This window comes from Adiantum capillus-veneris, chromosome 23 (genome assembly GCF_014529385.1).
Source record: "Adiantum capillus-veneris isolate H3 chromosome 23, ASM1452938v2, whole genome shotgun sequence".
Classification (NCBI taxonomy): domain Eukaryota; kingdom Viridiplantae; phylum Streptophyta; class Polypodiopsida; order Polypodiales; family Pteridaceae; genus Adiantum; species Adiantum capillus-veneris.
In genome coordinates, this window is record NC_140953.1 from 113,000,986 (window position 1) to 113,025,459 (window position 24,474).

The following is a 24,474-nucleotide window of genomic DNA, read 5'->3' on the forward strand; positions in this document are numbered from 1 at the left end:
AAGAAGAACTGATCTCTGGGTTTCTCGAGATTAGTTTTTCAAGATGGACGTCCACAAGAAGTTTTGAACAAATTCTCACAATAATTCCTACATTATGATTTACCTCAACATCATGAGTTTCTGTGAGGGAGGCACGGCATACCTAGCTAGGTACGATTGCCGGCCTGGTGGGGGGGCTGGGGGTCCCCTGCTCCCAATCGTACCTAGCTAGGTATGTGGTGCTTCCCGAAGAGAAGCTCATGATGTTTTGTATTGTATGAAAAACACTGAAAAAGGCTCCCTTTTCCTGCATGAGAAAATTTCTAAATCTTCTTGTGGTCCCCTTGGCAAATAAGAATGACCTTCCAACACTACATTAGTGACAATTCGCTCGTCACAACTCGCCAACTCTTTGGTCCTCTGTCGCTATGAAGCTCAAACAGCTCGAAGCGAGCATTTCTCAGCTCATTCAGTTCCAAAACCCCAAGGTACTCGTTTGTGTGTGTGTGCGCGCGTGCGCGTGCATCTGTGTGCGCCTCTACAGCTAATGTGTGCGATGTATATGTATGTACGGTTCTTAGCATTAATTGTAGCAGATACTTGCGTAGAGTGGCTTCTTAAACAGTCTAGGGGCTCATCAAACTCACTTTGGAGGACTCGACTCGATCGAGCGTTTTGTGCCACGTAAGGGAATTTATGGTTGGATCTGGGGGAGCTTAGATACCGATACAATGCTAATGAGAGACCACAATATTTTTGTTGAAATAACTCTATCTGAGCAGGAAACACAGGGTTTGTAGTGATGGCAATGCAACCTTGATTGGCATATCAAAGGAGAGTTAATGTTGTTGGGAAAACAAAAACTCCCAATAGTGCTCAACGTACGAAATCATCGCCACAAACCTTATCAAAAGAACTCTCACAAAACCATAACTCAAAGACAAGCGATTCCTTGGGAGTTTACAAGCACACGTCCACCAAAAAGATCACCATGGAAATTAGGAAGCACCTTCCTTGGCATAAAATTATAGCACATGCGGACCAATGCACTTTGCACCCTGCGAAAAATAGATTGTATCTGCTAAACCTCAACTCCAAAAGAAATTCTCTGCATTTTTTGCAATGAAATATTTGAAGACACTGATTTTTGAATATATGCACTGCTATGTGAAAAATTGACGCAAATAGCAAGCTGCCATGGCATGACTATGCGTAGAGAAAGCTAGTTGAAGAAAAACACTACATCAAAAAGCATGAAAGAGACACAATGACAAAAAACGTGCAAAATTTTGGTAATGAGCTACCCCTTGTTTGCTTACAACTCACATCTCTCTTATATACAAGAAACACATCAAACTACACACATACGAGCCCCTACAATAACCTACTAGCCTTGTTTGTACATGTACCTGACACACCAAGCTAAAAGGACCATAAAATAAACTCATAAATACTCTCATGTCACTACATGGCATTGCCACATGTACAATATGTACAAAAAACGATTCTCCAACATACGTGCAACAAAATAATATAGAAAAGAGCCAGCAATATCCAGCTCTTGGATGTCACGATGTGTATATTGATGGTTCTAGAGGCGTGTATGTGTTTACAACCCTTGGTTGTGGGCTGCGCCACTATTGGCCACTAGGTTGTGTGTATATTTGTTCATGGCCCTTGGTTGTAGGCTGGCCCCTTGGTTGTATGTATGTGTTAAGTGCCTTTTTGATGTGGGCTGGCCACATTGTTGGGCATGGTGGGGGTGGTGACTCTCCGAGTTGGGCCGCCTATACGTGGCAAGTTGTGGGTGGTGTTGATTTGGTCATGCAGAGGTATAGACCCACTATTTCCATGTCACATGCATATGGCTGTGTGTGCCATGTGGACATGCTTCATTGACTTCTAGAGCCATTTTTCCCCTTCTTCCTAGATGGGAGTGTTTAGAATCCTAGGAGGATTAGTACTGGCAATTTTGTGAGTTTGTTCACAGGACTTGCATGTCGAGACGAGTCCATTGGATTAGGTTTTCCAGTTTTGGAACCCTCTTGCATAAATGGCTTATACACATGTTTTGGCAGATGTTAATACAATATGGTGGGCGTATGGCATGACGTGCATGTAGCTCTAGGTTAGAGGAATCCAACGAGCCATTCACCGCGTCGATCGATTTCCCTGATGGGCAGATGTGTGACAGTTTCACTCAAAATTGAACCCCTTGGCCAAGCTTATTAATTAATCATTTTTATGATTTATTTGTTGGGTATGGTAGACGATTTGCCCTACCTAGCTCTTTGCAGATTTATAAGCCCCATTCCTCACCTATAAAGGGAGCAATAGACCCCTCATTGGAGAAAGTTGCAGATAGCGCTACAAGTCTAGCCAACATTTTGCAGAACCAACCCTAGCGTTTGTTAGAACTCAGCCCCTAGCGCTTTCAGCTAGATCTGCGAGCGTTTTTGGTTTCAACCCTAGCACCTGCAGATACGAGCCAGATCTGTCAACATTTTTGGTTTTCAGCCATAGCGGTGCAGTTTTAGTAGATCAGCCAACGTTTTCACTTTTCAACCCATCTCCCTCAATGGGAAGCGGTTCGGATCTGACTTCGCGTGTTTCCTGTTGCGGTCTAGTATTTCGGCTGCCCATCCAGCCTCCCCCCGGCCATTCCCTCGCCGGCATCAAGTGCTCCATTGCTTTCCATCATCATGGTCATTGAGATTTGTGATTTTAGACCTACTTTATGGGAGAGATCTACTGCGTTTTACGTCATAGATTTGCGTTTTTGCAGCCACCTTTCAGCCCTTCATTCCTCTCACATCGGGAGCGCAACTCAGTCCCAGATCTACCCCTTGGTGGCCATCAACAATCCCACATCAAGAAGGATCCAAAGGTGCATCAAATCAAACCCGGTCTTGATGAGTTACCGCGGCGACATTCACCATTCGAGTCTGTACTCGAGGTATTGCATGTGTGTACATTGCATTTATGCAAATTAAAGCAAATACCACATCGGCAATGGTGTGGGCCTCTCTCTTTCTCTCTCCCTCTACACATCTCTACCGCACTCTCTCATTCCCTTTCTTGAGGGAAAAGTAAAAGGAACCATCATTCAAGCTAAAAGGAATCTTTCACAACACCGGTACCATGTGCCAACGGAAAAGAACAAACTGATCAGACGTTTAGCACTTCAATAGCAACTGAACTGAAAGAGATGCACGACACGCAACGGGGAGTGGCGGAGTTCCACCCCAAGAGAGCACTGGCCCCAAACCTTGGCGCCCCTTTCGGTATTTCTTTAGATTACTTGATGTCACAAAGTGATGACGTGGCGGACAGTAGAAACCCTAAAATTCCTGCAAACCCTAATTTTTGCCAAAAACCCTAAATTCCGAAAATCGCGGAGGCGGATTATTAAAAAAAAAAAAATAATTTTTTTTTTTGAAAAATTATGAGCGACGCGAATTTTGCTTTTGCTTTTTTTTATAAAAAAAGAGAAAAGACTCTCTAAGAGAGAGAGAGAACTGATGCTTTTGATTTTAAAAGCTTTTGGGGCTCTGATTTTGGGCATCCCTTGTAACCTTTAAATTAGTGGTGAGGGCCTCACTTCGCAGAGCATCTGGACGCAGAGTCTGAGAGTGAAACCCTAACCGCTCTCTTGTACTTTGATGATTGATTAATACAAAAAGAAATACCGAAAGGGGCGCCAGTCTTTGGGGCCAATATCTCTAGGCACGGAACTCCGCCGGGCAAGTGCAAATCTATTGTGATCTGTGAATTGTTTTGAAGTGGTTATTTGGTGCTGTCGCGGTTGATTCTTGACTTGGAGTGTCCAAGTCTGTTACAGTGGTATCAGAGCACGGCCGATTTCTCTTCTACGGGAAATCCGATCCCCGAATTTTTTTCCGCGGCACCTATGGCTTCAGGCAATGATCAGTCGACTCCCTCTGCATCTGGAGATGCGGGCTGGGATCACAACGAAGATTCAGGCAGAGAGTATGGCCCGCCTCGGCCTACTCAGGCGGAGCAAAGAAAGATGGAGCGTCGTCAATTGATTGGCGATGCAACAAAGATGATGCTCAATTTTGCCAAGGACCCGAAGATGGCAAAATATATGAACCAAACCTCTTTGAAAGAGGTACAGATGGAGTTGCAGAGAACCACAACATCACTCCCGAAACCCGCTCTCAAGAAACCTTCTGCCTCCAAGAAATATACGGATAAGGAACTGGAGAACGTGGTTGATGCACGGATTGCTCAGCTTTTCGACGTGCAAAAGAAAGGCAAAAAGCACGGCAAAAAGCAGAACAAAGGTACTGACTTCCCGGGATATTTGGGTCGTCAGTCGACATTCGACAAGGCAAAGAAATTGAAGAAGCGCGTCAAGTTTAAAGACCTACCCAGTTCTTCTTCTTCTTCTTCTTCTGACAGTTCTTCTAGCAGCTCAGATTCGAGCGAAGAAGACAGAAAAGGCAAAAAGCGAAGCAAGAAACAACGCTTCGGAAAGGGCAAGAAAAAGGCAAGGAAATCTAGGTCTCGCCCAGTGACTGACACTTCTACAGAGGACTCTCTACGGACAGTCGACTCTGGCAACGGAAACTTTTATGCAAACAAGAGGAATTTTTACAAAGCCAACCAGTATGACTTTCTCGAAGATAAAAGCAAGAAAGTCCGAGAGTTTAAGGAAGGTGGCCAAGCACTTAAGTTTGATACTTTTTCGGGATACTCAGATGCTTCGAAGGCTTTGTCTTTTATTCAGCAGTTTGACATCGCTTTCGCGGGAGGACGCTATTCAGAGCACTCCAAGATTCGGAGAGCTACCTCTTATTTTAAGGGGAATGCTCGCACTTGGTGGTCCACGCTTCTATTAAGCAAGACTGTGCCAGTTACATGGCTAAAATTCAAGAGGCTTTTTATTTCTTCTTGGTTGACTCAAGAGTTTGAGCGAGATATACGAGCTGCTTGGAACCATCTCCGGATGACCAAGAGCGATACAGTGAATTCTTACTGTGAAAGAGTCTGGAACTCTTTTCTAACTGCCTCTTCATTCAAGAAGATCTCGTTCAGAGAACAGATTGAGCGGTTTACATTGGGTCTACCTACAGAGATCCGAGACCACTGCTTGGAACAGAAGTTAGCTTCTATTCAGGAGTTGATGAGTCATGCGAAGCGGGGCTTTGCAATTCACTCTGGCAGTCTGACCTACCCCATAGATGAGGTCACAACACAACGAACCGGACAGACTTCTGGGAATGAAAGTAGAAAAAGAAAAGAGCAACCCAGAGAAAAAGGATGCACGACCCAGACTTACTCCTCAGGAGCGGACTCGCTACATCAGGGAGGGGAAGTGCTTTGGATGCGGGGAAACTGGACATATCTCCGCGAAGTGCCCTAAAAAGGCACAGAAAGAACAGAATGACAAGGACGACGAAAGGCCTGAGAGTTCGAGAGCAGCTGAGGATCGTGTACGAAAAGGCAAGATGAAAACAGGACTGGTTCCAGATTGTGTGGGTACTGATCCCGACACCATGGATGAGAGTACAGAACTTTGCCGAGCTTGGGGCAAAGTGAAAGATCAAGAGGCCCTGATTTTCTTTGATGGAGGAGCCAAGGCCAACTTCATTTCACCGGAATTGGCGGCGCGGCTCGAGATTACTCCCGATCGGATGGGACCACTTGCAGAGGCAGTTCTAGCGGCACCCGGCAGGGACGTAGCCATTACACCTGTCATTGGCAAACTTCGGCTGCATTGTCAGGGGTATTTGGGGCATGAGGACTTCTTCATAATGCCTTTGGAGGGTTGTGATGTTCTCTTAGGGATTCCCTGGTACCACAAGAACAACGCCGTGGTCGATTATCGGGCGAGAAAAGCGACTTTGACTACAGAAAAGGGCAGAACAATTGTACTTGATATTAAACTGAAGGGCGAGTCTGTCCCTATTGTATCGGCTTCGGCCATTTCAAAATTAATGAAATCCAGTCTGTTTGTTTACTCGATCTTTATGAAAGAGTTGAGTGGTGATGATAGGACAAATATGTCTAAACTTGATAAAGAACGCCAAGATTTTCTACACTCTCACGCCGATTGCTTCTCAGAAGGCCTGCCAGGAGAGTTACCACCTGCTCGTCCTGAAGATCATACCATTGATCTGATACCTGGTAGTACACCACCGAACCGGCCTCCCTACCGTGTCAGCCGAGCAAAGAATGAAGAGATTATGAACCAAGTGAAAGACCTCTTGGAAAAGGGTCTTGTCCAGCCTAGTACTTCACCGTATTGCTCTCCAGTGTTGTTGGTTTTGAAGAAAGACGGATCTTGGAGAATGTGCATCGATTATAGAGCTCTCAACAAAATCACCATCAAGAACAGATTTCCGATTCCTAGGATCGATGATATACTCGACAGGTTACAGGGATCCTCGTGCTTTAGCAAGATTGACTTGAAGAGTGGATATCAGCAGATCAGAATAGCGTCGGGAGACGTCTACAAGACAGCTTTTCGGACGACTTTTGGGTTATTTGAGTTTTTGGTGATGCCTTTTGGCTTAACCAATGCTCCTGCGACATTTAACCGGATGATGGATAGGATTTTTCGAGAGTACAGGCTATTTGTTGGCACTTTCTTTGACGACATCATTGTTTTCTCCAAGAATGAGGCAGAACACAGAGATCATCTGCTTCAAGTCTTTCAGGCATTACGAGATCACAAGTTGGTGATTAATGCAAAGAAAAGTGAAATTTTCCTACCAGAGATACACTTTTTGGGACACATTGTGTCAGCAGCAGGAGTGCAAATGGATCCGGCCAAGATAGAGACTATCCGTGATTGGCCCGACTTGAGGAATGTCCATGAAGTTAGAAGCTTCTTAGGACTATGTTCGTACTACAGGCGGTTCATACGAAAGTTTGCAGAGGTTGCTTCCCCTTTGCATATCTTGACACAGAAAGGAGTACCTTTTTCGTGGGGACCCACAGAGAAGTCATTCGAAGTATATTGTGATGCTTGTGGTCGTAGTCTGGGTGCGGTCTTGATGCAAGACGGCCATGTCATAGCTTACGAGAGCCGTTTGTTCTCTAGGCCGGAGATGACAGCACAGATCTATGAAAAAGAGCTTTTGGCGGTTATCCATGCTCTTACTCAGTGGCGGCATTACCTACTCGGAGCGGATTTTACTGTCTTTACAGACCATCAGAGTTTGCGCTACTTCTTGTCACAGAAGCAGCTTTCGGAAAAACAGATGCGGTGGGCGAACATCTTGTCACAGTTCCACTTCCAGATTGTCCATGTGCAGGGACAGAAGAATGTGGTGGCAGATGCTTTGTCTCGGAAACCGTTGGTTCTGGCTATTTCCGCGATACATCATAGGAGCTTCGAGGATATGGTCGATCAGTATGCCACAGATACAGATTTTGCAGATATTTTTACACGGATACGGGATGGGGAGACAGTAGCGGGATACTCCCTTCGGGAAGGCTACTTGATGAAAAAGACTATGTTGTGCGTTACACAGCCGTTGAGGGAAAAGGTTATGACTGAATGCCACTGTCCACCTTTTACGGGTCACCGCGGCATTGCTACCACCATGAAAGGGGTAGAGAGATATTTCTTTTGGCCGAGACTCAAGAAAGATGTGGAAGAGTTTGTGCGCAGTTGCTTGGTATGCCAGAAGGTCAAGTTTGACAGGCATAAAGCATAGGGATTGTTACAGCCTTTACCCATACCCACCCGCCCCTGGGAAAGTATAGCGATGGATTTCATTTTTGATCTCCCGAGAACACAGAGTGGTCACGATGGTATCTGGACTGTTATTGACAGATTTAGCAAACAGGCTCATTTCATTCCAGTGAAGAAAACAGTCAAGCCGGATCACTTAGCGAGACTGTTTGTGGCCCAGATTTTCAGATTACATGGCATGCCTGAGACAATTGTCTCCGACAGAGACCCCAGATTTACGAGTTTGTTTTGGAAGGCAATTTGGGAGAACATTGGCACGCGGTTGCAGTTCTCGTCATCGTTCCACCCGCAGACTGATGGGCAATCCGAGATTGCCAATTCAGTGGTTCTAGATTTATTGAAGTCTTATATCTCAGATCAGAAGACTCAATGGGAAAGATATTTACCTTTGGTGGAATTTGCCTACAATAACACGATACACTCGTCGACAGGGAAGGCGCCATTTGAGATTGTTGAAGGTGCTGCAAAGGTTCCACCCTTCCTGAGCACGAAAGATAAGATCTTTGAAGCGGATGAATATACGCGAGATCTGGATACGGCTTTTGCCAAGGTTCGCGAGACTTTGCAGAAGTCTCAAGAATGACAGAAAAAGGCAGCGGATCGCCATCGTCGCGACATGAAATTGAAGGAGGATGATTGGGTTCTCTTACATTTTGAGAAGGCACGCCTACGAAAGAACAAGGGAAAGGAGAGGCTTTTTCCAAAGCTTAGTATGCGATACTACGGCCCTTTCCAGATTACTGAAAAGATGAATGATATCTCCTTCCGATTGAAACTGCCAGATACTTGGAGGATTCACAATGCATTGCATGTGAGTCTCTTGAAACGTGTTAAGGGTGATGTGCCTGATGATGGGGAGCCTGATGAGCAACCCAAAGTGGAAGAAAAGGAGGAGATCCTTGTTCCTGAACAGATTTTGACACATAATGATACGAAGAAAGGTAAAGTCCGAAGGCGGTTCTTGGTTAAGTTCAAGAACTTTCCTGCATTTGATGCGAAGTGGATGGAGGAAGAGGACCTAGCAGATACTCCTCGGATTGTGAAACTTTACCTCGATGTTTTGGTTTAGCGTAGTCTACTCCAAACGGAACCTAGAATTCAGCTTGGCCGAAGATCTGGTGCAGTGGGATGCACAAGAGGGGAGTCACTCCACTCCTTTGTCAACAGATGCCTCGATTTTGAAACTAAAGTCACTGATGTCTCTTTGAGCTTCAGGGATACTGAGAGCTGACAGTATTCTGCTGGATGACTTTATGAAATGGAATTCCTGATTATGATACTGATTTGTTCTTGACTTCTTGTGAGAGCAAGAACTGATAGACGAAATGACTGCAGCATTTTGGTCTGATTGATCTCGAATAGACATGGTTGCAATAGGGGTTAGTCAATCGGACATCGATGAGGTCCCGATTGGACCTAGATATGATTGCTAGCTACATTGCCGATAAATCATGGTCTAAGATCCGAATGAATGTTGAATGTCATGTGATGTCCTGTGATGTCTGGTGATGTCCTGTGATGTAGTGTGATGTGACTGTCGATTTTGTACATGTGCTAGATGTGTGTTCCTAGTACGTAGGTACTAACAGTCAGTGTCTGCTAAGACGGTTTATGGCTTTTGTCGGTTTTGCAGGCGTAATCGTGGTTGATTACAATGCTTTCAAGAGGGGGGTATGTCACAAAGTGATGATGTGGCGGACAGTAGAAACCCTAATTTTTGCCAGAAACCCTAAAATTCCTGCAAATCCTAATTTTTGCCAAAAACCCTAAATTCCGGAAATCGCGGAGGCGGATTATTAAAAAAATAAAATAATTTTTTTTTTGAAAAATGATGAGCGACGCGAATTTTGCTTTTGCTTTTTTTTATAAAAAAAGAGAAAAGACTCTCTAAGAGAGAGAGAGAACTGATGCTTTTGATTTTAAAAGCTTTTGGGGCATCCCTTGTAACCTTTAAATTAGTGGTGAGGGCCTCACTTCGCAGAGCATCTGGACGCAGAGTCTGAGAGTGAAACCCTAACCGCTCTCTTGTACTTTGATGATTGATTAATACAAAAAGAAATACCGAAAGGGACGCCAGTCTTTGGGGCCAATATCTCTAGGCACGGAACTCCGCCGGGCCAGTGCAAATCTATTGTGATCTGTGAATTGTTTTGAAGTGGTTATTTGGTGCTGTCGCGGTTGATTCTTGACTTGGAGTGTCCAAGTTTGTTACACTTGAACTCTGTACAACGGTGATACTCCATCCTTTGCACCTCTCGCGGAGCATGCCAGAGAATGAGCCCTTGGCTCATATTTAATGGCCCTTGGTGTCACAAACTGCTGACGTGTCAAAGCCCTGAAGAAGGGAGCCAACTTGCAGATGCCAGCTGAGGGGCCTAAATCCTAAGAAGAACAAGTAACAGAAGAAGAAGTCCTACCAACTCGTCCGATGGGGCCCTAGTGACATAAAGGATTAAAATAAAGTAGGACCCACACACACAGAAAGGCTGGCGAAGCAGCTGACGATGTGACAGTTGTACGGAAATTTCGAAAATTGCGCTGACATGATGATGTGGCAGACTGTACGGATTTTTGCGTTTTGTGCTGACTGTTGTACGGAATTCCGTGATTTACGCTGACAGCTTTTTGGCTTTGCTTTTGGACCATATGCTTTTGAGTTTGAAGGCTTTTTACTGTAAACTGCTTTTGGGGCCTAGGGCCTTTAAATATGAGGTTAGGGCTCATTCTCTGGCATGCTTCTTGGAGAAGGTGCAGAGTCTCGAGTTCCGACTTGTACTGTGTTGATACAATAATAAAGAAATACCGAAAGGGGTGCCAAGGTTTGGGGCCAATACTCTCTGGGGTGGAATTCTGCCACTCCGTGTCGCGTGCCGTCTCTCTCTCTCTCTCTCTCTCTCTCTCTCAGTTCAGTTGTTATTGAAGTGCTAAAAGTCTCTCTCTCTCTCTCTCTCTCTCTCTCTCTCTCTCAGTTCAGTTGTTATTGAAGTGCCAAAAGTTTGTTCAGTCTGTTCTTTTCTATTGGCAAATGGTGCCCGTCTTGTGACAGTGGTATCAGAGCATTAGGTGTGTGCTTTTCTGAAAGCATACCGGTCCTACAAAAGAGCAGACAAAGCTATTGGAATTTTACTTGAAGTATCTTCGGGTCCTGACCCCGGACTTATTAGCCACTTCCACCCTCACTTCATCGCGCATCGGGCGTGCTCCCGTCTTCATCGCTCTGTCTTACAGGGCATAAGCCATAAAGAACCCAAGAAAAGGAATTCATGGATTCAACAGAATATTTGTAGTTTCTGCTCAACGAGCTTCACGACATTCTTTTGCGGCATCCTAAGCAGAATCTTCCGATGTTGCAAAGTTTTCAACAATTTTTGAACTACATGTTACCCCCTCTGATGCCCCAGGTGGTACCTCCTCCTCCGGCATTAGAAAGTACGAGAGCTTCCAACCGGCAACCTTCTCAGCCGTCTGTTCCGATCGGGGGAGTCTTAGGAATATGGTGCAGCCATCTGACCCTGATCCAGTGCAACCGCCTTTGCCACCGCCATTGCCCCTACCTCCACCACCACCGCCACTAGGCTACAATGGTTGGAGCCCATATGGATACCCTTATTATCCATACCCGGGATATGCGCCTAACCAACCGCACGACAATCAAATTTTTCACTTTTTCTGGGGTAAAAGATCGCAAGAAAGCATTGCAGTTCCTACAGCAATTCGACAACGTTTATGCTTTGGGGAATTATACAGAAGAATCCAAGATTTCCCGAGCAGCGGGATTTCTTAAAGATAATGCTATGCAATGGTGGAGTTCAATAGCGACACAACAGCATGCTCCAAGGACTTGGCAAGCTTTCAGGACAGTTTTTGCACGCAGTTACATGACTTCTACGTTTGAAGTCCGCATTTTGGCAGAGTGGGGCAACTTGAAAATGCTTGCCACACCATGGACGACTATAACCAGAGGTTTCTCGATGTGTACCTTCCGGTGTCCTTTAAGTTCATTTCCTTGGCAGACCAGTGCGAGCGCTACACCATTGGACTACCATCACCATTGCAGGAATATTGTCTTTCCAAGCAAGTCTCTACCATGCAAGCTTATGGACCATGCCGCGGTCGGCTACAAACTTATGAAGGGAAAGCTAGAGTTTACCACAGAAGAATCTCCAGCCACGAACCACAACTTTCGCCAACAAAGAACAAATTCTCGAGAGTCTCATGAAAGTCAACCACAAAGGCCTCGTTTGACGCCTCAACAACGAGACACCTTACTACAAGAAGGCCGATGCTTTGGATCAACTTTCGCCAACAGAACAAATTCTCGAGAGTCTCGCGAAAGTCAACCACAAAGGCCTCGTTTGACGCCTCAACAACGAGACACCTTACTACAAGAAGGCCGATGCTTTGGATGCTTTCAAACAGGGCATAATCATTCTAATTGTCCCAAACGCACTGATAGACTAGAGGAGCCGATGCCCGCACCAACGGTCGACAGAACCCTAGCGCCACCTCCTGCTAAGAGAGCTAGACCCGCTATTGGACTAGTTCCTGATATTTATGGCATACGCCTTGAGAGTACAAATGAATTGTGTCGAGCATATGGCAAAGTCAATGGCTTCAAAGCCCTTATTTTCTTTGACCCCGGAGCTACAGAGAACTTCATCCATCCAGAATTCTTAGAGCAGATGCACTTTGATTATGATGCAGAGGGTGGAGAAATTGAAGCTGAGCTAGCCACAAGGCAAACTCAGAAAGTAGTACCGCTCATTGGTGCTCTTCCAGTGACTATTCAAGATTATCATGGAAAAGTTGATTTCCACATCATGAAGTTGGGCAATTGCGACGTTCTCTTAGGCATGCCTTGGCACGACAAGAATGATGCGACTCTCCAGGTTCGGAACCGAACCATCATCGTGATGCAGAAGTACAAGCCAGTCGTCTCAAAGTTCGGTTGTCCGAACAAAACCTCGAATAAACTCTCTACTTGTTTTTCTTTATAGCTAGAAAGTATTGTTTGAAATGGATGGTATCTGTTTTGAACTTGTTTTGGTGCCGATTTGAAATGTTTGACGCTGATTTTAATACTGGTTTCAATGATTAGTGATTTTACTCCCGGGTAGAGTAGTGAGAAATGATGATTGAAAAGTGTTGTTTTTACTCATGGCCCGTACCCTTGTGGTTATTTTACAGGGGGAGTATTGTTGTTGTGACTCCAAGCCCGGACCTGGATGGTTATGCGGGAGGAGTATTAAGAAGTTTGAGCAGTGGTTTCTCTCAGCACCTCCAAACGACGCAGGCTGCGGTCTGGGGGGCGTTTGGTTGTAAAAGGTCTCTATATCTCCCGGCCTGGACCTTTTTCGGTATGCGGGAGGAGTGATGAGGGAGTCGTTGAATATCTCCTGGCCCGGACCTTGTTAGGTTATGCGGGAGGAGTGTTCATCGGCGGCGTTATGTTTCCATGTCTTGTAACATGCATATGTGAGCATTTGTGTTGCATTGTGATGTGCCAACCACTGAATATTCCTAAGTTGATGAGATTGCCTGGGTATGTAATTTTAGTGCATCAAGACACCCGTGGAAGATCAGTACGGTCTGGGTGTGACGCCTAATTTTACTACGCCGGAATATCAAGAGTTCCGATCTGGATGAAAGGAGAAGCTAACTCCTTGATCAAAAGAGCCGAAAGGAGAAGCTAACTCCTTAACAAAAAGAGCAAATTGATTGTCCCTCGGAATGACCCTCAAAATTTTTTGAGCTAACTTGAATTGTTTTGCAGATATGCTGTAATCGCGGACGATCACTCTCTTTCAAGAAGGGGAGATGTCACAAACTGTCGACGTATCAAAGCCCTGAAGAAGGAAGCCAACTTGCAGATGCCAGCCGAGGGGCCTAAACCCTAAGAAGAACAAGTAACAGAAGAAGAAGTCCTACCAACTTATGGGGACCCCGTCTGATGGGGCCCCAAGTGACATAAAGGATTAAAATAAAGCAGGACCCACACACAGACAGAAAAGGTTGGCGGAGCAGTTGATGACGTGGTAGTTGTAGGAAAATTCCGAAAATTGCACTGACATGATGATGTGGCAGGTTGTACGGATTTCGGCGTTTTGCGCTGACTGCTGTACGGAATTCCGTGATTTACGCCAGTAGCTTTTTGGCTTTGCTTTTGGAGCAGATGCTTTTGAGTTTGAAGGCTTTTTACTGTAAACTGTTTTTGGGGCCTAGGGCCTTTAAATATGAGGTTAGGCTTCATTCTCTGGCATGCTTCCTGGAGAAGATGCAGAGTCTCGAGTTCCGGCTTGTAATGTGTTGATGCAATAATAAAGAAATACCGAAAGGGGCGCCAAGGTTTGGGGCCAATACTCTTTGGGGTGGAATTCCGCCACTCCGTTTCGCGTGTCGTCTCTCTCTCTCTCTCTCAATTGGGTTGTTATTGAAGTGCTAAAGGTCTGTTCAGTCTGTTCTTTTCTATTGGCACGTGGTGCCCGTCTTGTGACACTTGGCCTATGAGAAGCATTTTACATGAAAAGCTATAAACTCAAAAGCAACTGGCCCCAAATGCAGATGCCCAAAAACTGCTAGCGCAAAAGCAAAAATTCGTATAGCTCTGCCACGTCAGTAGTTTGCGTAAAACGCGAAAATCCGTACAGGCTGCCACGTTAGTAGTCGGCGCAAAAATTGGAAATCCGTATAGCAGTTGCGATGTCATCAAGCTACTCGCAAATTAGCATGTGTGTGTGTGTGTGCTGGTCTTGCTTTATGTTAATATCTTTAGTTCACTTGGGCCCCATCGGACAGGGTCCCATAAGTTGGCGGGAACTTCTCTTTAAAAAATAAGCCTCTCGGCAAGACTTTGCAAGCTGGTAAAACTTCTTATGCTGCTTTGCTTCTTCACTTAGGGTTTAGGCCCCTCGGCCGAGATCTGAAGGTTGGCTCCGTTCCTCAGTGACTTGACACGTTAGCAGTTTGTGACAGAATCAGTAACTCAAGGAAAGAAAGAAAAGGATTTGTGGAAGTGTAGAACGTAGATCTTTACTATTTCAATTCCGTTGCACTTGACATTGGTATCAAAGCTTTGAAGATTTCGCACTAATATGCTAATATTTGTTTTTTTTTTTTTTTCCCTCTTTAGTGTTTTGAGTGTGTTGTAGCGTTTCGCTCGAGGACGCTTCTCTCACTGAGAGAATTGCAAGACCCCCCACCATTGCACGTAGGACCGTGCGTCGAGCGTAGGAAATGCAAACATTGTATACCGGGGGTTACAATGGTGGTGCTCGTGCAAGATGGTAGTTGACTTTGTGTGCATGCTCCACCACCTTGACATAAAGAAATCCTAGCATGGATATTTGCAGTCATAAAGTCTTCGACATGACAGATCGCATCATTGAGGACATGCATTGGAGTCATGAAGATGTTGATTGCGAGTATTAGGATTTGTTAGCCGCCTATGACGACAAAGGACGGTGCCATCCAAATCAGCCTATTAGCTTTGGAGTCTTGGCATTGTTTGAAGAACCATCTCTCTCATCCGCTTGGAGAGTTTCATCATTCCGAAAGAGGCATTTCATCGTCATCGATTTGCACACATCTTTCGGGTCGGCACCATATGCATCTTAGCAATGTGTAGCCATCAATTCGGAGCCAAAGGGTTCCAATTTGAGGCAATCACCATGGGAGTTCGTAGGCATCGAGTGCCTACATTCTTAGCCACATCCGTTGCAGAGATGAGGATTCATCTAGAGCTTCCATTATACGGCAATCTAGTCAAAGCCTCGAGAGGAGCCTCTTATCTTTGAGGAGTTCCTGGGCGTTTATTGTTCGTGGGCATTCCAAACGACATGTCCATCTTCATCTCCCATTCGGCATTGCTCTCGCCAATCTTCCCATGTAGGGGCAACATAGGCTGACCGGTAACCTTTGTGGACATCGGCGTTTGCACATCCAGCCATTCGCTCTATGAGCATCCATCTGGTTTGCAGTTTGGTTCACACCATCGAGTTGGGGCAGCAAATGTTATTGTTGGTCGGTAACCAACGTGGGCATCGTTGATCCAAGAGGCAGTCCATTGCTTGTGAGTAGATGCATCATCCCCATTCCTGTCTTTTGGACATTTCCTCATCACCCAAGGGAGCCTCTCTCTCAAAAGTTGCAGTGGAGGACATCATTTAGAAGAAACTACATCTAAGACCATCTTATGGCATGCATGGAGGGATATCATGCGCACATGGCTCTGTGTGCTACGTGGACATGCTTCATCGACTTCCAGAGCCAGTTTTCCCCTTCCTAGATAGGAGTGCCTAGAATCCTAGGAGGATTAGTACTGGCAATTTTGTGAGCCTGTTAGCAGGATGTGCATGTCCGGACGAGTCCATTAGATTAGGTTTTCTAGTTTTGGAACCCTCTTGCATAAATGGCTTGTATGCGCGTTTTGACAGATTTTATTACACTACGGTGGGCATCTGGCATGATGTGCATGTAGTTCTAGGTTAGAGGAATCCAACGAGCCATTCCACGCATCGATTGGATTCCCGGAGGGGGCAGATGTGCGACAGTTTCACCCAAAACTGAACCCTTGGCCAAACTTATTAATTAATCATTTTTATGATTTATTTGTTGGGTCTGGTGGACAGTTTGCCCTACCGAGCCCTTACCAGATTTATAAGCCCCATTCCTCACCTATAAAGGGAGCAGTAGACCCCTCATTGGAGAAAGTTGCAGATAACGCTACAAGCCCAGCCAACGTTTTGCAGAACCAGCCCTAGCATTTTGTAGAACTTAGCCCCTAGTGTTTTCAGCCATATCTGCCAGTATTTTTGGTTTTCAGCCCTAGCACCTGCAGATACGAGCCAGATCTGCCAGCATTTTTGGTTTTCAGCCGTAGCGCTGCAGTTCCCAGTAGATCAGCCAACGTTTTTAGATTTCAACCCAACTCCCTCATTGGGAAGTGGTTCGGATCTGGCTTCGCATGTTTCTTATTGCGGTCCAGTGCTTCGGCTGCCCATTGCACCTCCCCTCGGCCATTCCCTCGCCGGCATCGAGTGCTCCATTTGTCAGAAAATGGTGATGTGGCAGCAGACTGCTAATGACGTGGCAGCAGGTTGTATGGACAGCAGGCCAAGAATTCGCGCTGGGAGGCCACATGGTATGTTAGGTGCAGCGGAAGTGAATGTTGAACTTTGCTCAAGATGAGTGCTCCGAACTGTGCTCAAGGTTCCTTTTACTTACGGAAGGGAGAGCCTTCCGTTCCTTTAGTGAGACAGTGCAAATGATCACAAACAAGTGGTAAACCCTGTGAATGAAGGTGGTGAGAGTGAGAGATAGAGAGAGAAGAATACGACACCAGAATGTTGTCAAACCCTCCTCTGAAGGCCCCACACTCTAGGCGAGAGCGGTCTACTATTGATTGCACAAAACTCTACAATGCTTTGGACTTGTCGACATCGTCGACGACGAGACGGGCTGAAATCTGAAAACGCTAAGGGCCGGAATCTGCAAATCTGTATCGGCTGAATTCTGACTCTATGTCGATGCGACGACGACGCGCTGAAAGCGCAGATGCTGAAATCTGCATTTTCCGGGCTGAAATTGCAAACTACGCTGGATCTGACCGTGCGACGAGGATCTGCTGCGGGAAGGTGAGATCTGCGAGGTCTGGGGGTTCTACTGCGGAGTCTTGATGCTGAAAACTGAAAACGCTGATGCTATTCGGGGACTTGTCGCGATGAATCTGCAAAACGCTAGTAGGTCATGTTGATGCAAAAACGCTAGGGCTGAATTCTGATCTTGCTAAGGAAATCTGCTAACGTTAGGGCTGATCTGCTATTCTGCTGTTGCTGGGGCTGATCTGCAATGCAAAATGCCAGGGCTGGTCTTGGTGGCAAAAACGCTAGGCTTTGCAGATGACTGAAAACGCTAGGTCTGTTGCGGGAAGGTGGTCTTGCTGAGAAGGTGCGTGTTGAACGTGAAGTTCCTGCTACCTCTTCTGCCAGAAAGTGATAGCGCTAGGTTTCTTATATACATGCTTGGTAAATTTGCCTTACCTAGTTCCCAACAGAAGTCACTTAAAAATAATAAGTGAAAATTGACTAAAATAGGAAAAATAGGTCTATGACACTGTAAAAATGCTCATGATGGGTTCTGATGGGAATTTGATGATCATGCTGTGTGCAACCAGAGGATATACATCTAATCTAAGTGCCTGGACATGCGCGGTCTGCGAACAGACTCACAAAAGTGCCTGAACACTTCCTAATCTAGACTGACTGAACTGAACTGAACCCATGTCATGAAGTAGCTTGTCCACGTACACATAGGTTTAGATGTGCACGTGACATCCCCTCCTTTTCAAAGTAAGGTACTGGTACCGAATTGTATGGCGTCGAGGGAGATCGCCAACAATGTCTGGAATCCGGTAAAGGGCTATTTGCCGGCCCACTCTGATGCGTGGGTCATGCGATACTTGAACTTCATAAAGGTCTGCAACGCTTGCTTCTTTGGGCCGCGCCGAAAGCGACACAAAATCATCTGTGGCTTCTTCAATGCTTCAACTTCGTCGAGAGTCATGCGTCTACCTTCTTCAAGAATGTCCGAGGATGAAAATTCTTGAAAAACCACTTCCAACACAAAAACATGAACATACCCATTCCATGTAAAGTGACTGGAAAAATACTATTCTGCTTTAAAGAATGTGAATTCAATGTAGATGAACATATAGACGGAGTGTCAAACCATTCACCAAAAAAACATGCAAACAATGGGGTCGAATCTTGACTTTTTGATCTAAATCAATCAACTATGGCAAAACACAATGGAAATGCCGATGCTTGATGCTCAATCCTTCTTGTGCTCTTTCGGATACTGTGTCATGCCAAGGAAGAGACATGGAATGTGAATTCCTTGGGTGCAAACATTTCATCTTTTCATGAGTAATCCGCATACATCCGTGCTCATTCAGGAGTGAATCGTGCTCATCCGTGCTCATTCATGAGTGATTTTTTTTTTTTTCCGAGAAAAAGATCCTTCTATTAGTTAATGAAAGCTGCCCATAGGGCTACATCCACCTCTGCAAGAGAGGGCTACAACAAACATGATGGGGAGACTCTCCCAATGAAAAAACAGCATATATACAATGGGGCTAAATCAAGAGATGGGAGGAGGGAAAAGCCACACAAGTGGACAGTAGTGCCATCTGAGCACCCCCTGGACCATGGAGTAAAACGGCCCAGGGCGCCAGAGACGAAGGAAAGCCTCGCGGCGCTCCCGCATGCGGTCGGAGCTGCCCTGTAGTCCCTCAAGCTGTCCTCTGAGAGTATGGATCAGCTCTAGCCAAAAGTCACGAACAGTCTCTGCTGGTGGTACAAGGCGAGCCTCAAAGATGCGGAAACAACGGGTCCGCCAGATGAACCAGAGAGCTAGGCCGCTGATGAGCTCCCAACACTCCGCTCTCTCACTGCTCCACTCCTGTGGAGTAAGGTCTGTAGCAGGCTGGAGTGTAGGTCGACCCCCCTGTATCACTATCATCCTGCTGGTGGAAGATAGCTCAAACTGAAGTGCCGGGCCCGTGAGGGTGGACCAAGCCGCCGCCCCCCAAGTGTACTGTCGAGCCGTGGAGAGGGCAGGCATCAGCCGAAGAACTCGTAGCCACACCTGCTGGGCCGAGGGACAGTCCCAAAGACAGTGTCGCTGACTCTCCACCAACTGGTCATAGGTTGTACATGCGGCCGAGAGACCACTATGTACAAGCCAGCTCCCTATTGCTGTGGCTCTGTGTGCAACCAACCACTGGAACAAGGTGACGCGCCTCGGCTGTCTGGAGTCCCACAGCCTCTGCCAAAAAGCTGCCAAGAACTCAATTGTGAGACCCTCCTCCTGCCAATGACGTGCTGCAGCGGGGCGGGCCTCTCTCTGTGCTGCAAGTATATGACGTCCAAGCCGAACAGTGTACTGAAAGAAAGGGACTCCTGGGCGGTCTGCAGAAGAGAATGGGTCCCTCCACAGCCACTCACCAGGATCCCACTGTACTCGTGCCGGTGGACAGCACTCCCAAGCCCATAGCCTCCAGTGTCCTGTCTCAAGAGCTGCTGGGTCAGGGTCTATGACGCAAGTCCTCCCACAGATGCCCACAACTCGGATCCTCTGGAAACAACACTCTGCTACCTGCGGGGCCTCTACTGCAACTCTCTGTAATCGTCCCCCACCCTGAAGCTCGAAGAACAGGGCTGGGACAGTCTCTAAGCAAGCCCTGACTGAAATGAGAACCTCCAGTCGTGTGAAGGCTCCCATCCACCGGGGTGCTATTGGCTCGAGAGGCGTGAGCCAATCAGCTGGAACTGACTCTGAGATGTCCTGACACATGCTCTGAACCCCTCTCATGCCCTGTAGCTGGACAACCTGCACCTCCTCTGACAAACCTGTGAACTCTAGCCAGTCACCTAGAGAGCGCGCTGGACCTGCTGCCATGGGACCCCAAGAAACATGAGGCCTACTCCCAACCAAGTGGCCTCTCTGAGTGCTAACCATGGGGTTCCAGACGAGGGGCTGCCGTAGGCGCTCCTCCGTGCACGTCGGCTGTCGCTGCTCTAGGCCACGCCGCAATAGCTCCCAAGACTGAAGCAAACTCACAGCGAATCGGTCCTCCAGTCTCCTGCTCAAACCAACTCGGCGCAACTCTGTAAAGATCCATCTGGTCGAAGGTTGCCAAGGGCCTTCTGCCTGAGGCACCCTGGCACGAAGCCTCTGCAACAAGAACTCCTTCCAGGGCTCCTCGCCTGGAAGAAGTCCTCTGACGACGAACTTCCCAAGAAGGGCTCTGCTGTGCTGTGCTGGATCAATGATCCCAAGCCCTCCCTGAGAACAAGGAAGTGTGATGAACGACCAAGCCACCTTGGCTCGGGCAATCTGAGTGTCGCGACCAGACCAAAGGAAGTTCCTGATCAGCCTCTCTACCTGGCTGATGCAAGAACTCGAGAAGATCCAGCAAGAAGTGATGTACCACATAGTCGCCAACAACACCTGGTTGGCAACTACTACTCTACCAGCTAGCGAAAGTCGTGCTGAGCTCCAATGTAATAGCTTTCTCCTGATGGACAGGAGAAGAGGAGCAATCTGCTGCTCGGGGGACAAATCCAAACCAACCTGACAACCCAAGTACCGAATTGCAATCCTTGGAGGAATCCACTTGAAACCCTCTCCTGGCATCCAATCTGGCACAGGAGCACTACCAACTGAGAAAGCCACTGTCTTTCTCCAGTTGATCAGTGCGCCCGATGCACAGTAGAAGGTCTCCAAAGCCTGCCCACATCTGTGTAAATTGGCCTCCTGGCCCTCTAAGTACAAGGCTGAGTCGTCGGCAAACTCAGCGTCCAGAAGCTCATCTCCCCGTATAGGGAGTGCTAAGCCCCTCAAACCAACCTGCTGTGACACCAAAAATCTGCTCATCGCCTCCGCATAGAACAGAAAGAGAAAGGGGGCAAGAGGACAACCCTGTCTGACCGATCGTGTGAGCATGAAGCGCTCACCTCTACCTCCTGCCAAAAGCACCTGACTGTGGGCCTGTCTGTACAAAGCTGACACCCCTCTGATCCAAGCCTCTGAGAAGCCCATCCTGCGTAGCGTGCCCTCTAGAAAGTCCCAGTCAACTCTGTCGTATGCCTTCTCAAAATCGAGAAGAAGAATCACAAGGTCCTCCCCACGGAGCCGTGCAAGGGCAGAAGCCTCCCAAAAAGTGAAGATGTTGTCAAGGATACTGCGTTCCTTGACAAAACCTGTCTGAGTCCCATGTATAAGGCTCTCCAAAAGTGGCTGAATCCTCAAACTCAGAGCCTTGGCAAGAATTTTGTAGGCTGAGTTGAGAATGGTGATGGGACGCCACTGTCGAATCTCATCCAAGGAGCTACCCTCCTTTGGAATGAGGTAAATCAGGCCCTCACTCATGCTATCCGGCATCACTCTTGTGTGCAGAATGTACTGAAACGCACTACAAAGATCTGGGCCAAGCAGGTCCGAGTACTCCAAGAAGAAGCTGAAAGTCAGCCCATCCTCACCTGGACAGCTACCACGAGGGAGGGCCCTAAGAGCCGTGTGCAGCTCCTCAAGCTGAAGAGGTAACTCAAGCCTCTGCCGCATCTCCTCAGTCACAAGACAAGGCATCTGTGCCCAAACCTGCTCCCTGCATGCATCCTGTCTCTCTGACTCGGGCTCAGGCGACAGTAGCTCATGGTAAAAGTCAGTAGCAACTGCACGCATATCCTCTGGGTCACAAACAACTGACCCGTCGGGTCTCCTCAACTGATTGACCTTGGCATGCGAGTGCCGAGGTCCCACTGTCTCAAAAAAAACACCTGTCACTCTGTCACCCACCTGAGTCCATTGAGATGCCTGTCGGTGGAAGGCAAACTCATGGAGCCTCTCCTCTGTGCAAGCAAGCTCCTGTCAAGCCTGCTGTAGCTGCTCCTCCAACCATGGACTGTCTGGATGCTGCTCCTGCATCCTCTGTAGTGAAGCAATGCCTCGTCTGAGACGCTGCTCCTCCTCTCTCGCTGCAGCCCGTCGAGCCAAAGACTCCTGGAGAAAGAAGTGGCTAAGCTGAGCTAGGCCTGAGGCCACTCTGTCTGCAGGTGGAGCCTGGCTGTCCATGCCCTCTGTCCATAGAGCCTCGACCCTCTCTCTGAGTGCTGAGTCCAACAAGACCCGCTCTGGGATGCGAAGCATCGTGCTCCCACTCCTCTGCCTGTCTGCCACTGTGAGGATCACTGGTGCATGGTCCGAGAAGGATGTCCCTGCCAGGATGCCCACTGATCCCCCCAAGTCACTGAAGTGGTCACTAGTGTAGAAGCGATCTATGCGCGATAGATTCACTCCTCCCACTCTGCGGTCCGATCTAGAGAAGGCAAGACTCTCTGGAGGCCTCACAAAGCTAGAATGCTGCCATGTATCCGAGACCCTCAACGTCATACAAAACCTCTCCCAAGCTGCTAACTCGACTCCATGCAAAGTAGCATGGCTGCCTCCGATCCTGTCAGAAGGGTCCTCCAACATGTTGAAGTCCCCTCCTACACACCACTGGTCAACCTGTGGCAAAGACTCAACAATCTGTGACCAAAACTCTGCACGAGCACTCGCCACATTGGGCGCATAGATGTTCAGGAAACCCACAAGGCTACCCTGAACCTGCATAGTAATCCACTGAGCCCTGCCTGGTACAATAATCCCTCTGCCCACAATGGCCTGCTGTAATGAGTCCGCAATAGTCATACATACCCCACCCTGGATGCCTCCAGGTCCAAAAGCAGCTGACCAAAAGGTATCATAGCGTCCACGCAAAATCTGACCACATCGCCGAATGCGGCTCTCAGACAAATGGTGCTCCTGAAGCATAAGGAGATCAATCTCTCCTCCCACAAGGCAACGCTGAAGCTCCTGACGCAATCGGCCCCGTTGTCGTTGAAACTGGGACCCACCTAGTCCCTGCACGTTCCACGAGACGATCCTCATGGGGAGCGAGAGAGAACACATGCTGCCGCAGCAGCAAGACGAGCTATCTTCGAAGCAGGCTTGGATGGGGAGTAATCCGCATCCGAGCGTCCTCTAGATAGGCGAGACTGCAGTGAGTGCCTGGTCCAAGCCCAAGTAGAGCGAGCCGTGCGTAAAGCAACCTCCTCTGTCCAGGAGTCCTCATGAATGAATACATAGCAAGGCAAACACTGCGTATCAGCAAAAAAGTACACCACAATGTGTCTACATCTTGCTGAATTTGGGGGTGTCACCGCAAACTTGGCCAGTGGCCACAAAGTCTGCAGCAAATCTGTAACGCCAAGTTCTCCCATGTGGTGAGAGAACTCGAGAACGTGTGTATGCAACCATCCCACCACTGAGTCGAGGGACCACTCTGTCTCAGTCCTGCCACAGAGGGGGAAGGAGAAACCAACTGCTGAGTCCAAGGCCTCTGTCCCCCTAGCGGCGAGGAACAAAGCGTGGACTCTGAAGCAGGCTGCCTCGTGGTCTGCTGCGGAATCGCCAAGAAAACGAGTAAACCCGTAATCGAAGAAATCCCAGCGGCGTCGGAGGTCAAAGCTCGTCAAATCACGAGGGATAGCTGCAAGGGGAGATGTCTGAATCTGCAGTGGGGGCCGCATTAAGGGCTGACCCTCTCTCGCTAGGCGACTCGTGGCGAAGGCGCTGCCAAGAGATCTCTTGGCCGCCGGCAAGGGTCCAGTCTCCTGAGCCGACTGTGGTACTGAAGCAGGAGGAGGGGGAGAAGGGGCTAGGGGGAGCGGGGTGGGGCGGCAGAGACATGGGGGGGGCGAGGTGGGGAGTGAGCGGTAGCAGAGGGTGGGGGAGGGCATGAGGAGGAGGAGGGGAGATCGGAAGGTGGAGCGGCTGGCGAGGGTGAAGCGGAGGTGGAGGCTGGCGTAGGGGGCTCCTCCTGCTCAAGAGGACCAAAGCGGTTCCCCGTGAGAACCCACTGCTGCTGAGTAGGCACGTGGGGGCCATTCTGAGTGCCAGGCTGTCGCTGTGGCCCCTGGCGTCGACGGCCACGGGCCTGCTACCACCCCTCCTCCGCTGGAGCCCCAGGCTCGGAGGGTGGCGCTGAATCTGTGCTCTGTGTCGCTGGCTGTGGCTGCGGCCCAGCCTTGGCAGGCTGGGGCTGAGGCTAAGGCTGAGGCTGGGGTGCGGGTCGTGGTCTCCTCCGTGGACAGGCCTTCGCTAGGTGGCCCATCTGTCTGCAAATGAAGCACTGGTTCGGGAGACCCGAGTACTCCACACTCTGT

At 48.0% G+C, this 24,474-nt stretch overlaps 1 protein-coding gene across 3 annotated transcripts in view; it reads left to right on the forward strand.

Annotated features, from left to right (window-relative positions):
• The first annotated feature begins 313 nt into the window (after positions 1–313).
• Positions 314–24,474, forward strand: part of LOC147428382 (S-adenosyl-L-methionine-dependent methyltransferases superfamily protein) — a 108,922-nt gene continuing 84,761 nt past the window's right edge. Inside the window, exon 1 of one of the 3 annotated variants that reach the window (XM_086497228.1) lies at positions 314–467. In XM_086497228.1, coding sequence (XP_086353354.1) covers positions 408–467 — 60 coding nt within the window. In that variant the 5' untranslated portion in view covers positions 314–407. The remainder of the gene's footprint in view (positions 468–24,474) is intronic. The other 2 variants (XM_086497227.1, XM_086497229.1) reach the window with 2 other exon arrangements.